We start from the raw sequence: 14,838 nt of genomic DNA, 5'->3' as shown, positions 1-14,838 counted from the left end.
GTAGATGTCCGATAGGTATGCATCTGCAGTCAGGATTACCCACCCTCCTTCCCCTCTCTGGTATTCCTAAGGTATTTACCCCTCTTTTAGCTAGCTGGGGGAATCTATTATGGTGTATTTGTTTGTATATATGTATATATATATATATATTTTTTTTTATATTGTTTGCTCTCTACTGTTTGGAATTATTTGCATTTATCCAAATTTAGCCTTCCTAGAGGGCACCTGGCATCTGGGGCAAGAAACACTGAGGAAAATGGCGTCAGCTGATGCCTTTATACCCAATAAACAGCAGCTATGACGTCGGGTGAAGTGCGACATCAGCCGAGGCCAGACCCAGACTTTGGAATCTGGCCGACCGAAGGGCTGCCTGAGGCAGGACAACCCATATGTTAGGACTGCAGATGCATACCTATCGGACATCTACATTTATGGTAGGTACAAAACTGTACTTTTTGTCAGGTGTTTGGCTCTGACACCTGATACTGATTTAACATTTGAAATGATTTGCTTAGATTTGGAGCGTTCAATTTGATCTGCCCTAGATTTTGCTTATTCATTGTTATCCGTTTATGTTCTTGTCATCAATCACTTTGGGATTGTTAGGTTATTTATTGTGTTTGAATATTTTCTGATATCCTACAGAGTACAGACCCATGTATCACCTCAGCAGAACTAACTAGAAAAGTATTTACTTATCAAGAAAGAATAGTAGCTGTGCAAATTATAAAGTCAAGATGTAGGTAAGTTTTGTGAAGAGAAATTCCATGAATTCCAGTTATATCAGCTGCTACTGTTCACTGAATTTGCCAAAAAAAGAAAAAAAAAAAAACAGACCTTGAATGAACAAAGAGCTGTTATGTATCAACAGCAGCATTTAACACAGGAGATCACTAAGACTGAGTGCAAGAGTGAGTGTCCATGCAACACTGAGTGACCCCTCCGCCTTACTGTTAACAAGGTATGGCAGTGATAAGTTGTAATTTGCCCACAATGTGAGGGATCTTGGTGTTGGACACCCCAAAACCATTCCAATAATACCTCTTTTTTCATTCTACATAGAATTTTACTTTATTTATTTTACAAATAATGACAGGTTTTTATCAATTCTGTTTCTCCCACCCTGTTTAAATAGTTAACTCTTTAATTTAGATGCTACCGTGAGTGATCTTTCAATCTAAGGCATGTGAAACTTTATCTTTTTCAATAGTTCTATTTCATTTATAGCTTAATTTGCCAGAATGTAAAGTATTTATTATTTGTCATGCACTTATTGTACCACGTAGAAAGGGAGCCATCCAGTTTTAAACAGATTTGGCTGTATTAGCAACGTTTTTAAAAGTTCTGGTCTAACTATCAGCTTGCTTTCCATAGATATTCCTTACTTCAGTTTTACACATACTGGGTATATTGTCATGTATTGTTTCATACAAAACCTCACAGTCCAATAAGTACTACAATCTGCTAGCATTTGCTCAATTATGGAGGCAAAACCAGATCTGGCTGTTCTTATATGCTGGCTAATAAACTGGCTTAGCCTTATTATAGTGATATATTCTATTTGGACCTCTGCAGACAACCATTTCTGATTAAAATCATTTATAATGGCCCATTTTTCATTTGTGCTCAGTGCCTTTTTAAAATCTTTTATCAGTAATCATATTCAACAGATTATGCATGTATGTATGCATGTATTTATTTATTTTTGTTAACTACTGGGTACAGCTCTAGTTAGGGTGAATTTTTTTGGCTCAGCACAGCTCAGGAGTATACAAGCGAAAGGTGAATGAGCAAACATAGGACTATTAATATATGCTGATTTATAACAGAGGAGTTAACCATACCTATGAACATACAAAAAAGTTGCATCTGAAACATAGAAACGTTAGATTTTCACAATGAGTAAATGCAGCACACTGAAGTAGAGACTTGATGCAATAATTATAGAACAGTGACCTGAAGGCTGTGTACAGTGAATACATATAGTACACTGACGTAGTGGCAATTTATAATATTTACACAGAAAAATCTTCATGGAAAAGTTGTTATGGAACACAAGAAATAAAATGTGCCAGTCTTCAACTGAAAAACTGTGTATAATTTAAAGGACTGAGGTGGCTGTTGGGAAGTCTAGAAGAGGTTGAGTCATATGACCTGAGGAGAATCACTTACACTGAGCTTATTTGGCAAGGTGTGCTTTATACGGAGATCAAAAGTTAGTATAAAAAGTTAATTTTTTTAAGGGCAGGTAAAATGATTCCCATAGTTTAAGAGCTAAACATAGAGAAATTGTGATTTATGCATTGAGTTTTTTTGGGTGGGGGGGGGGGGGTCTGAAGAATTGGTCAGTGTGAAATTGTCCTCTGTGACTACACAAGGAGATTGTTGTCATGAGTTGAGAGCTTAGCAAGATATTTGTTTGTTTAAATGGTAGCCATTTTGCTTTTGTGATTGTCTTGTAATAACATTCATACCTAGCAGAGTCTGTAATGAATCTACATTTCTTATTTGAAATGTTATGTAGATTTATGGTACTGAGGCTACTGCCATCGTAGGACGGACATATTTGAACTGATCAAAATTACCTTGACTACAAAACGGAAGAAGGTGTGTGATCTTTCTTCTGCAGAACAGAATGTAGTTCATTTCACTTCTGGTTTTCTGTGCAATGGTTTAAAGTTTAGAGTTTAGGATTTAGTCAAGCCAGATGCCTAGGTATTTGAGTGAGGTAGTGATTTCAGTTTGTACTTTAAGCTTTTACTTACTAGTGTTGGGGGCTCATGAGTTCCAAGTAATGCGGCCTTCGTGTTTGTTTTGTTTAGAGGCAGTTTTTAATTAATGATGCAGTTTGATAGTGTGTAGAGGTCATTTTCCAGTTGGTTTTGTATTAAGGAATGTGAGGGACTTGACCTGACTGCCACCATTTCATCTGCGTGTAGCATTAATGGGTGATAAGATAGGTCATAGGATAATTTATTAATGAAGATTGACAACATTAGGGAGGGCAATGATCAGACTTGGTGGAACAACTTTGAAAAGCATAGAGGTGGAGGAGATGTAACCATCAATGCTGACTCTAAGTCTGTTGTTTAGAATGTCCTGGAAAACCAGGTGGTGTTTGCTGAGGACTGATCCCTATATTCTGTCATATTGTATGTTGGTGTAGTGTGGTCCACAGCTTACAATGCTCTTGTGAGATCAATAAAAATGTACCAGTTAAATTACCTTTATCCAGATTAAGTGATATCTCTTCAGAAGGGATCAGTGATGCAGTCATTATACTTCAGTCCATTCAAGAAATGTGTTGTTTTAGGGACAGTAAGTCAAATTACTTGTTAGAGATGGGTGTAGAAGATCTTAAGAATTTTCACTAAGGTGGATAAAAACTAGGTGGGCCAGTAGTAAGAAACATCACCAGGACCGGGTTATATAGTTTCCATTTTGGACACTGCTTGTTATGAGGAAAAGGTTATTTTCACCTGATTTTGAACATTTGTATTAAAGACAGGCAGCAATAGAGGTGGACAGTTTAAACCCCTTTTAACAGTGTGAAACTCCCTCCAGAGAGCTCAGCCTTTTCCATGTTAGTACTCTTAAAACAAGAGACAGGGAATTCAGATGTATTTTAAGTTAGTAGTAAAAAAATGTTGTTTTAGTAGAAAACAGCAATGATAATTCACTCTGGCATGCTTGAAGATTGAAGCCATGAAATCCATCCCTGTAATTAGTGTAACCAGTCAAAGTAGTGCAGTTACATTATGTTGTCTTAGTTGGAAGTAGCTGAAACTGTCTAAAGCAACATATAGTCTCTCAGACGTTGTGCTTGAACATTGAAATGTTTACAGTTGTATCTTAAACAGAAGACCTGGAACTCACATGTATTTTGAGTTGACTCAAGAGAAATGATGCTTCAGTAGAAAAACACTGTCATGGGCACAGTTTTAAAATGGCTGATATATTAATTTTTTATGCTGTCATGGAAGATTTGTTAAATTATGCTGAGAAAATGGAGCTACATTGTATAATCAGTGACACTCTAGATGATGAAAGTGCCAATGTTGCTAAAGATAGTGGTTGACAGAACTTGCAGACTGTTGCATAATTTGGTAATGTCAATGAACTATCTGAAAAACCTTCAGATAATTTATTAAGACTTCACAGAAGCATTTAAATTCAAAACATGTCCAAACTGCAGAGTGTTTTAGATTGATATGAGGAAACCAAATGTGACGTGAAAACTTTAGAATATTTGGCAAGGCTGTGCAGGGTATCAGAAAAATGAAAGTTTGGAGAAGGAGTGACAGCTGTCCTGAGAGATAATTTTTGTTTGGTACATGCTTTGGAAACATACAAAATATACTGCTATCTAAGGAAAAATTGGCACTTGAGCAGACATTATATGCATTAGTATCAATGAAACTAAAAATATCCAAAGCACAGAACAGAACTGCTGAAAAATTTGGTTTCCCTAGAAATGTTTTAGTTGTGCCAGGCCATCACATAAAACCTCTATATTGAGTTAAACAACAAGAATCTAGAAGAGGTCATACAAGTGTTGTGCTGACAAAATGTATAAATGGAAGAGCAAGAGGTATAAAGTGAGGAAGTAGAACATATGATGGCAAGCATGAATCACAACATATACAAAATGGTGGCTGCAGGAAGTGAAGGAGGGTTAGGATAAAATGGGGGCAACACAAAAAAATAAACATTTTGGTTGATGTTTTTAGACGTGTATTGTATGAACCAAACTGAAACAAGCATTACATGGATTATACATGCAGTAATAGAAGATGAGTGAATCGTAACACAACATTTGAATGCAGGAGCTGCTCTAGCAATCATTTTCATATAAGAATATGAGAGGTTTTTTTAATCATATCTATTGATAAATCCAGAGTATTATTACACAGATATAGTCACCCATGCTGGGATCATTGAGAAACTCTCCCAGCTGGGAATTAACCCATACATCACTAGATGGGTGGCCAACTGGCTCACCAACAGAATGCATACTGTCAAAGTTGGGGGGTCCACCTCCACCAGTAGATCAGTTACCAGTTGGGTACCACAAGAATCTGTTCTGGGCCCTCTACTATTTGAAATCTATTTCTCTGAAGTCCAGGTGAAATAGATGGCTTGTGACTTACCAAGTTTGTAGATGACTGTAAACTGGGTGCAGTCATAGAGTCCTCCATTGATGTTAACATATTCAAGAAGGGGCTGACACAGACAAATGATTGGTGCCAAAGTCACTGGCTAAAACTAAATGCAACAAAATGCCTCATTATCCCCTTTGGCAAAGAAGTAGCCCCTGGTAATTATGATATAGGTAGCACCGCTTTAAACTCAAACCCACTGGTGAGTTCATAGTGGTGAGGAATGCCTTCTACATTGCACATCTCATAAATAAGGGCACTGCATCCAAGACTAAAGGAGGTTATAACTCCACTGTACTCAACCCTTATCAGACCACTAATTGATTACAGTGCTTCCTTCTGCATATACCTCATCAGACACCTGCAGCAAATGGAGAGACCACAGAGTCCTTCAAAGCATGACCTACATGAAAAGACTGAAAGCTCTGTCACTATACTCTGTGTCTTACAGGCGGCTGAGAGGTGATCTGTGCCTAGCCTGCATTGCAGTATCTAATCCTGCTCTAATGGAAATGCTACACATCCACAAATCAAATGAGACAAGAGTCACTTGTTCCAGGGATCTCAGCCTAGCCTGTGACATTAACAAAACTTGTTGGAGAGACAGCTATATCTCCCAGAGATTGCCACTCCTCTGGAATAAGCTCTCACCTCATGTGAAGCAGAGCTCCTCAATGACCCTGCTTAAGCACAACCTTGACAATGATGAGGGGTCTGTAAATTCACTCTGGGGGTGGCACCTATGTCTCTCGTGGACAGGGACAGTCAGTGCTGATTATAGAATTGCTGTGCTAACAATGACCATTTAAATATGGTCAATTATGATACTACACATCTAGGCTTTTAAAGGGCATAAGGCCATTAGCCTAGTAACCTCCTATGAATCCATGAACCTATGATTTATAAGTGAAAATTTATTAGAGATGAAAAAAAAATAATTGTACCAATGGCATAGTAACGTAAAACTCCAAATGTGAATGTGTACATATGTCATGCAGAAGAAAACATCATGTGGTAGAGCCTAAATAAAAAGGTCTCAGGCTAAACTACTATTTATTAAAAAGCATTAAACTGCAGCTAATAGTAATACATGAGTCAATGCATATTTGAAATCCCCTGTTTGTAAACCATACCTCTCAATTGTCTAGAAACTAACAGAATGTCCAGATGTTGCCTCACATTCTGGGACTAATCCTTGTAAAATGTATGGTTTTCTGGCAAGTCATTCAGGATTGCTGTCACTGAATACTGACAGACATTTGGGCTTCACTCATACTTCATATCCTTCAGAGAGTGTATGTTAAGGCAAAAACTGTCTTTTAGGAACTTTATAAGAATGATATTTAACATTTTCCCTGATTTAGGCTCTTTGTCCTCCCATTATTTGTGACTTTGTCCAGAATTCCTGCACAAAGAAATTGAGAGGTTCATTGTAAACCAATGGAGCTCAGGATAGGTTCATTTTATTTTTTGCTTGTTATAAAGACAAACATGTAACTACCAGTATTATTCCAAATGGGTCTTTTTGAAACCAGATATGCAGACACAATTGCACAAAGCATAGTGTCAGCATATATCTTGTTTTATCCATTTCTTAACTGGATAAACCCACTAAAATCAATTCTTCTTTTCAGGAGTAACCCAGTTATACTGTCTGATTAAGTGACTTGCTCAAGGTCACACATTAGGCAAGAACAGACAAAGGGAATCAAACAGAGGACTAGAGAATGCAGCTTCGTAGCTGCTCATAGCCTTTGTCTTCTGTACTAAACTGATGGGCTTGCCAAATGAAAGGGAGATGGAAAGTTTTACCACAGGTCATAACGTGCTGACCAGAAATGTAGCACTAAAAATGGTATATGGATCAAATAGTTTTAACGTCTGGCAGGTCTAGCTCCAAAGGTGCATTGCTAGGTAGGACATAGTATCTGGAGAAGACACACAAACCAGTTAAGAAATGAGCAGCAGGTAGATGGTACATTCCACTTCATAGAAACTTGTTGTGGCATAGTTGGCTGATGCTCAAGGTGATGCCATGGAAGTGATGGCTGTCTCCACCCACTCTTAGGCAACAACTAACCAGATCCTAACCTAGGGACAGATGCATAACTACGTCTGCAACAGAAAAAGGATGGATAGCCTGAGACAATTTCTGAAGAAAATGACTGACCTGTTTTGCATCCTAAAATGGGTAGCAGACTACATCAGAAAGGACAAGATCCAGTCCATGCCATCAGACAACCAGGCTGTAGTTGCAACAGCATTCCCATCAGGGTACAACTCTGACGGACTTGTCCTGATCATGATTCAGAGCATGAGAGCCACAGAGGATGAAGGCTTTTTGAAGATTAGTAAGAGGAAGACTGCATAAAAGAAAGATTTAAGTACAATTTTATTAGCTTTTCTAAACTATTGTCAGTAAATAAATAAAGCCAGCTAATATGGCAATGCTGCCAGAGACATGGTAATAGATGAATTGGTGAACCTTTAAACTGCGCTAATGTACACATGAGTAGTGTGTGTATGTGTGTGTGTGTGTGTGTGTGTGTGTGTGTGTGTGTGTGTGATGTGATGGGCTGGCATTCCATACAGCATTAATTCTCTGTCTTATACCTGTTAGTTGCAGGGATAGGCTTCGGTTTCTTGTGACTCTGAATAGGACATAGTAGGAATCAGAAAGTGAACGAGTGAGTAAATGGAATGTATGATAATATTTTGAGATGCCAAAACAATATTCATACTTAAAATATGATTAGGTTTCAGATTCACAGACATTAGTTCAGAGACTTTAATGACAACTTCAGGTGAATAATATGTAGAGTTCTGATAGTAATCTAAAACATATAGTTTTACGTAATGGTTTACTAGTCAAGTTCATGTTGTTTTCCTTCCCTGGGTTAAAGTATAAAAGGAGAAGAATGTAGCATATAGACTAGTGATACATGCACAAATGTAGCATATAGTCTAATAATGCCTGTGCAGACATGTACACATGTATCAACTGGGTGGACTAGTAGAGGAACAAGGTGTTAGTAATGTTTTTACAATTCCATGTGCTGTGGGTCAAATAAACAATTGGCCTTCTGTCTGTTATCATCGATGTGTATTAGAAATCACCTTTTTATTTGCATTTGTTCCAGTCTAGAATTTGGTAGTTTTCTAATTCTACACAACACAGTTTAATAACACAATCCAGTACATAATGTGAGTTTACAGTGCATAATTGCCTGAGCAGAGTTTAGTGCTCAGTCTATAATGCCATGATTTAGCCTGCTTGAACCATCCCCATGTATACAGCTAAGGTAAGTATATGCTAATTTGCAGGTCTGAAATGTATTTGTATCTGTTATCCAAAGCTTTTACCAGTTTTTCTTGAGAATTTGTGGTACTTTTATGTAATTTCCTTGCTACACAAAACTCTTTTCATTGCAATCTTAAGATGGATAACAACTGAACAGGTCATTGTCTTTAGTACCAATCTGTTGGCATAGAGGGACTGGTCTGGTTGGGATGCTGGTGATTCAGTTCAGGTAGCAGTCCAGATGCCAGAGTGCTGAGATGATGGGGATTGAATTATGTGATCAATGGGCAACTGTCCATTGTCATGTATTACAATTAAACCACAGAATACACTTTTTCAAAATAATGCATTTGTTTTGCACAGAGGGGTGTGCTAGAATTTAGATAAAAAAATCTTGCATTTATCATTTTATTTTGAAAGATTTTTTTTCCTTGATGCCTGGTTAACTACACTGGATTTTTGCTTAAGTCTGCCATTTCGGCATGCTTTTTGTTTTGCTGTAGTTTAAAGATATACTGACCAGAAATGTGCACTATCTAGGGTTGCAAACTACACTCTCTGGGGGTGTGGGCTGCAACTGTGCTTTGGTATACCCCTGTCTACTCTTGGTGTGAAAGGTTCTGGGAACTAGGAAGAAGCATATCAGGTACACATGAGGTACTAGTGACAGACAGACAGACACAATTTTACAATTCTCCACGCATAAACACACATATGTATCTTCTTGCATGACTTTTAAAATGGAATGTTGGGCCTTGAGATGCACATTCCAGGTTAACCATGTCTAAAAACTGTATTTTCCACTAATATCATTTGTCAGGGGTCGAGTGCCCCTCTCCTCTTAATCTATCTTCTCTGTAGAACAATCTTGGAGGGGGTAAGGGAACACCAACCTTCATTACATATGGTACTAATGAAAATTCTGTTTGCAAATTGCAGTTATGTGGAATGTGAATTTATTTATTTATTGCATTTGTTTACTGGGAAAGTCTGACTGGGCACAAGTCCCATTTTCAGCAGAGGCCAGGGCAGAAATGCTTCATTGTACAGAATGAGTGTAAGGCAGTTGTACAAGATTTACTTCAAAAACGTATTTTTTTATGTTACACTAACCACTCTCTCCTTTTTGTTACAACTGACTCTGAAATTGTCACTGTGGTGTCATTTTTCTTTGTTTTAGCTCACTTACCACAATTTTGGTCACAGTAACTTTGGCGATGTTGATATTCATAAGTGTGCAGTCCTGGACATGGCGTATGCCCAGTGGGAAGCAATGAAGTGTGATGTAGCACTGGAGATCTACAAATTCCATGGCAAAGCTATACCAAACTAACTCCAACAAATGTCCACAGTGAAACATGTAAATGGAACAAAGCATGCGCCCACACTGACATCAGTGCACATTGTGTGTTTGGGGGTGTAAGGCATAAATAGAAGGTTCTGTAATTTATGATGAAATAAATCCTGAGACCTGCAAACCTACAAAGGAAACAAGTAGCCACACTGTGGTGTGGGTTTGGGGTCAATAAATATCTTAGGTTAGTGGAGAGAGAATGAAAACATTTTTTCAAATGTTACTGCAGTCAGATTGCACTTATTAATCTGTGCTTCCCAGCTCACACTGACCATAATAAAATTCTCTTGCAGCAAATTGTAGATGGCATTTTTAATGGCATGAGTTTACACCCCCCACTAGCAAAGGAAATAGGAACTACGGCTCTGATATTCATCTCCCTATTCATGTTTTCTTTTTATTTCTAGCTTCATTCATTGAAGTCACTTGCTTTACTTTCAGGACATTGACACAGAACTGTCCACAGTGATGTCATTCTTTATAACCATAATCACTTGGATTTATAGCTGTGACTCATAAGCTGATACTTTCAATTTGTAATAACCAGATTTAAAATAGAAGATTTCTTGTCACTAAGAAGAGGATAGGTTTTGTGTTTGTGGTTCAGCCTTTCATGTAACATGGCTTGTCAGCCCTTATCACCATCATCCATGCACCTATATTTGAAGGTGCACAGCACAGTTTTAAACAGACCCATGTTTGCCACATATTGATTTACTTTTCACGCTCACAATCAGTTTTTTGTCCTTTTTGTTTTAGCTCTCTTATCACAATTTTGGTCGCAGTAACTTTGGCGATGATGACATTCATAACTGTGCAGTCATGGATCTGGCTTATGCCCAGTGGGAAGCAATGAAGTGTGATGTACCACTGGACTGGATCTGCAAAATACCTAGAGGTAAAGGATTCCACATTATGATCAGAAATATATTGTCCAAACGAACAAGTAACTGCAGTAATATATAGAAGAGTTTAGCAAGGGTACTTATGCTTCAGTGTTTTTTTTTCTTTTTGCTTGATTTGTGGATTTAAGGATTTATCATAATTAGGTACTAAATGAATGCTGGAGTGCAATTAGTCCCAATACTTAGCTCATTTCAACAACCCAATGGAATGGTATATTATACAACTTTGTTTTCTTTGGGAGTAGACGCCCTCACAACTCTTTTATGCAAGGGTAGACTTGTGACTCCCTCCTTTTTGTTGTAGCTGACTCTGAAATTGCCAAAAATCAGTTTTAAAAAGTTCAAAAGCTCCCTTTTATTTTTTTCTTAATCGAGTGAACTTTGGTCGACTGATATAACCGATAGCAAACCTGCCCCTTTTCATATTGTGTAAGAAACTGAAACAAAATCACTCTTGATTGACCATATTGTGTATCATAGACAACTGCAGTCTATGGACCTTCTGAATGACCAACAACCTGTTTAAAAAAATCAGCCCACTGTAACATATTATTTGTCACATATTCCAAACAATCAAATTCTTATTCATTCTCTGATAAGGCAATGAGCTGAAAATTATGCCTCAGTGACTCAGCTTCTGCTAAGTGTGCACAAACTGGCATCAAGATCAAAGGAAGCCATAGTGTCATTGTACTTAGCCATAGTCAGGCCCTTAATCAAATACAATGCTCCCTTCTGCATGTACCTAACCAGACTCTTACACCAACTGGAGTGGCCCCAGAGGTTTCTCACTAAAAAAAAAAACAAAGCATAAGCCACATGTCTTATGCAGACCAAATAAAGGCCGTATCCCTTTACTCTGTCTCATACCATTTATTGAGAGGGGACTTATGCCAGACCTACAAGGCATTCTGTGATCCAGCCCTGATGAAAATGTTACACATTTGCAAGAAAAAGTATACAAGGCTTACGCTTTCATGGACCTGAAACTTATTTGTGACTCTTACAGAACTTGCTGGAGAGACAAATTCATATCCCAAACGCAACCTCATCTGTGGCATAAAGTTCCCATCTTTGTAAAACAAGGCCCGTGCTTCACTCTCTTCAAAAAGAATTTGGATAAATGGATGGAGAACTGTAAATTCACACCTAGGCTACTGCCCATGTCCCTTATGGACAGAGGCAGTCTATAAAATGACTCAAGGCTTCAACATCCAAAGACCCACTGTCGTGATACTACCCCATCCCATATCTGGGGAATTAAGATTTAATATTACTATATTCAAGGTATTATTGGCTAGGCTTCCAAAGGCTGTTGTACCATTAGTCTAGTAATCACCTATGAACGTATGAACTGATTGCTCAGTTCCACTGACTTATTTCTTACATCTACTACTCTTTGCTGCATTGGTAACATTGCTTCATATTGTTTTTTGAGAAACTCATTGGAGTCACCTCCAGAGGTCTCAGGTTGCTTCATATAAGAGAAAGCACTTTTATTTGTTACCAAGTAGCATTCACTGCATCATCTGGCTCAGTTTTCCAAAGCCACATAACTGATCCGCGATTGTCTTTTTTATAAGCAGGTGGCACCTCATCAACAAGGTGTCCCTCATCCTCCTTCAGATCCCCCCACTTACAGCTCTTTTTTTCCTTTTTTCTCATCTTCAAGATCAGTATCTTGAATACAACTGATACCTCAACAACGTTAAGTAAAGTTGCTTCAAAAATCATGCTTTGAAGTTGAACAAAATTACTTTAATAAATCACTTTTGTCCACCAGCATGGCTGAAGAAAGCAGACAACTTTGTAAAGGATTGTACCACTCTTTAATACAAACTACATTTTGTAACATATTATTACGCCCCCTCCATATAACCTCAAAAACATGCCTGCTTTGCTGATAAACTTATAGCCCTTGTGATATTGAAAAATGGTTTTCCATTTGATAACCTAAAGTAACGGGGAAAATGGGCTTCAAACATTAACTGGGCACAAAACTGCTGCACTTTATAAATGTCAGGTAAAAACCACAACAAGCTGCAAAAACACACTAGATGTCATCCTAAGAAGCTTTCCTGCCAGCTATGCTAAGCTAAATATCACAACACCCCACCTTCTTCTTTGACCACAGTGTTATGACCCTTCTCGTATATGGAAAACTAAAAATAGCCTAGGATAAAATTATACTACTTTAAGGATTTTTCAAAGAGCAAGTATGGCCTCCATAATAATCAGCTTGTATCCATTAACTGTATGGTACATTAGCCCTTTCTCTCAACGTATTGATGAATAATTTGTGTTGGTCTGCATTGTTAAATGAATGCATTGAAAATGTTATCCTTATGAGGTATAAATTTGTTGAGAAATTCTGCATTAGACCTAAATGGCAGACTTGTAAAATCAAGCTATTAAACTGAAAGAAAAGAGTATACAAAGCTATCAAACTTTAACCAACCCAACATAGCAAAGTTAAGGTCAATGCCATCCACAAAAAAAAAACCTTTAGTAATATAATAAAAACAGCCAGCCTCGTTGTACTGACATTTGAATAGCAGCGCTCAGGCACCTGTTAGAGATGATATTGTGAGGAAGGAGCGGCAGGGCTTTGCTAGCTCTCCACTCCTGGGGATAGGGTATGGGTATGTTCAGGAAGTGTATTCCCATGGATGAATCCTCACTGGGGAATGGAAACCTCATGGTAGCAATGGCTTTGTGGAGGGCAGTGCTGTCTTGAGGGGTTTACATCACTCATAGAAGCATGCCAGGTCATGGGTCTGTTATCATGCATAAGCAGTGGCGGTAGAGCCATAAACAAAAACATCTGAACCATACTTGATGGCTGCCTAAACTCCTGCCCACAGTAAGGCCAGTACCATGGACTAGATATGCGATACTAGGAGGCCTAATTTGTGCAATCAAAAATATCTCATTAGACCCCCTTATGCATATTTTTAATACAGTGTTAAAAACTTGCTAGTTTCCCTGATACCTAGAAGCAGCTTGTTGTAGTCACTGTCCACAAAGAAAATCCTTCAACAGACCCCAGTAACTGCAAACCAATCAGACTCACCACTTATTGTGAAAGATTATAGACAAAATCAGTGTGGAAGTTATTCAGGCAGACTCAGAAGTGCTCATTTTCTCTGACCTAACCCACTATGGTTTTGTTGATGGTAGAGCTTTTATGTTTAGCCTTATCAATTTCTTTGGGAATGTGACTGCTGCCTTGGATGAAGGTTTGCCTGTCAATGTAGTGTACCTCAATCTGACGATAGCATTCAGTATTCAATATAGCTGAAGGTGAATCATAGATAAACTCAGGGATCTAAATATAAATGAAGTCAGAGTAACTTGGGTTCATAATTAGCTTCATGATCACACAGTAGTAAGAAGAGGTGTTTTCCTGCTCTCACCATCCCCTGTAACAAGTGGTGTACTCCAGCACTCTGTTCCTTGACTTCTCCTGTTTTGAATATTTTTACAGACATAAAAACTGACCCCACTGTTGGACTCACCAAATATGCAAATGACTGTGTTGTCCTTAACTCTGATCTCAGAGTTGCTATATTTAGTTGGGGAGGGTGTGGGTTTTAAAAATGCTGTTTTTGTTGCGGTCACTAAATTGGCCAACTGTTTACTTACTGTGGGAAACAGTTTTGCTGAAATGATCGTTTGGATGGAGTTTCGACAAATGGGGTTTGACGAAAAGACATTCGACATTTAGAGCATTTGACAATGTGATATAGACCCTACACACCTATATATATATATATATATATATATATAATATATATATATATATATATATATATATATATATATATATATATATATAAAAAATATATATATATATATATATATAAATAAATAAATATATATATATATATATATATATATATATATATATTCATATATATATATATATATATATATATATATATACATGTGTGTGTGTGTGTGTGTGTATATATACATATATATATATATATATATATATATATATATATATATACACACACACACACACACACACACATGCATCCTTCTATCTATTCACAATCTGTTTTCCCATTTTTGCAAATGGAGTCAGGATGTCAACCAACTAGAGCCAATGTT

At 37.5% G+C, this 14,838-nt stretch overlaps 1 protein-coding gene across 1 annotated transcript in view; it reads left to right on the top strand.

Moving 5' to 3' along the window:
• MRC2 (mannose receptor C type 2) overlaps positions 1-14,838 on the top strand; it is a 1,890,380-nt gene that overhangs the window by 1,414,406 nt on the left and 461,136 nt on the right. The window contains exon 15 of the mRNA XM_044055215.1: positions 10,574-10,712. Coding sequence (XP_043911150.1) covers positions 10,574-10,712 — 139 coding nt within the window. The remainder of the gene's footprint in view (positions 1-10,573; positions 10,713-14,838) is intronic.

This window comes from Protopterus annectens, chromosome 13.part0, assembly GCF_019279795.1.
Source record: "Protopterus annectens isolate FY-2018-M chromosome 13.part0, PAN1.0, whole genome shotgun sequence".
Taxonomy (NCBI): domain Eukaryota; kingdom Metazoa; phylum Chordata; order Ceratodontiformes; family Protopteridae; genus Protopterus; species Protopterus annectens.
This window is presented reverse-complemented; position numbering and strand designations above follow the sequence as displayed.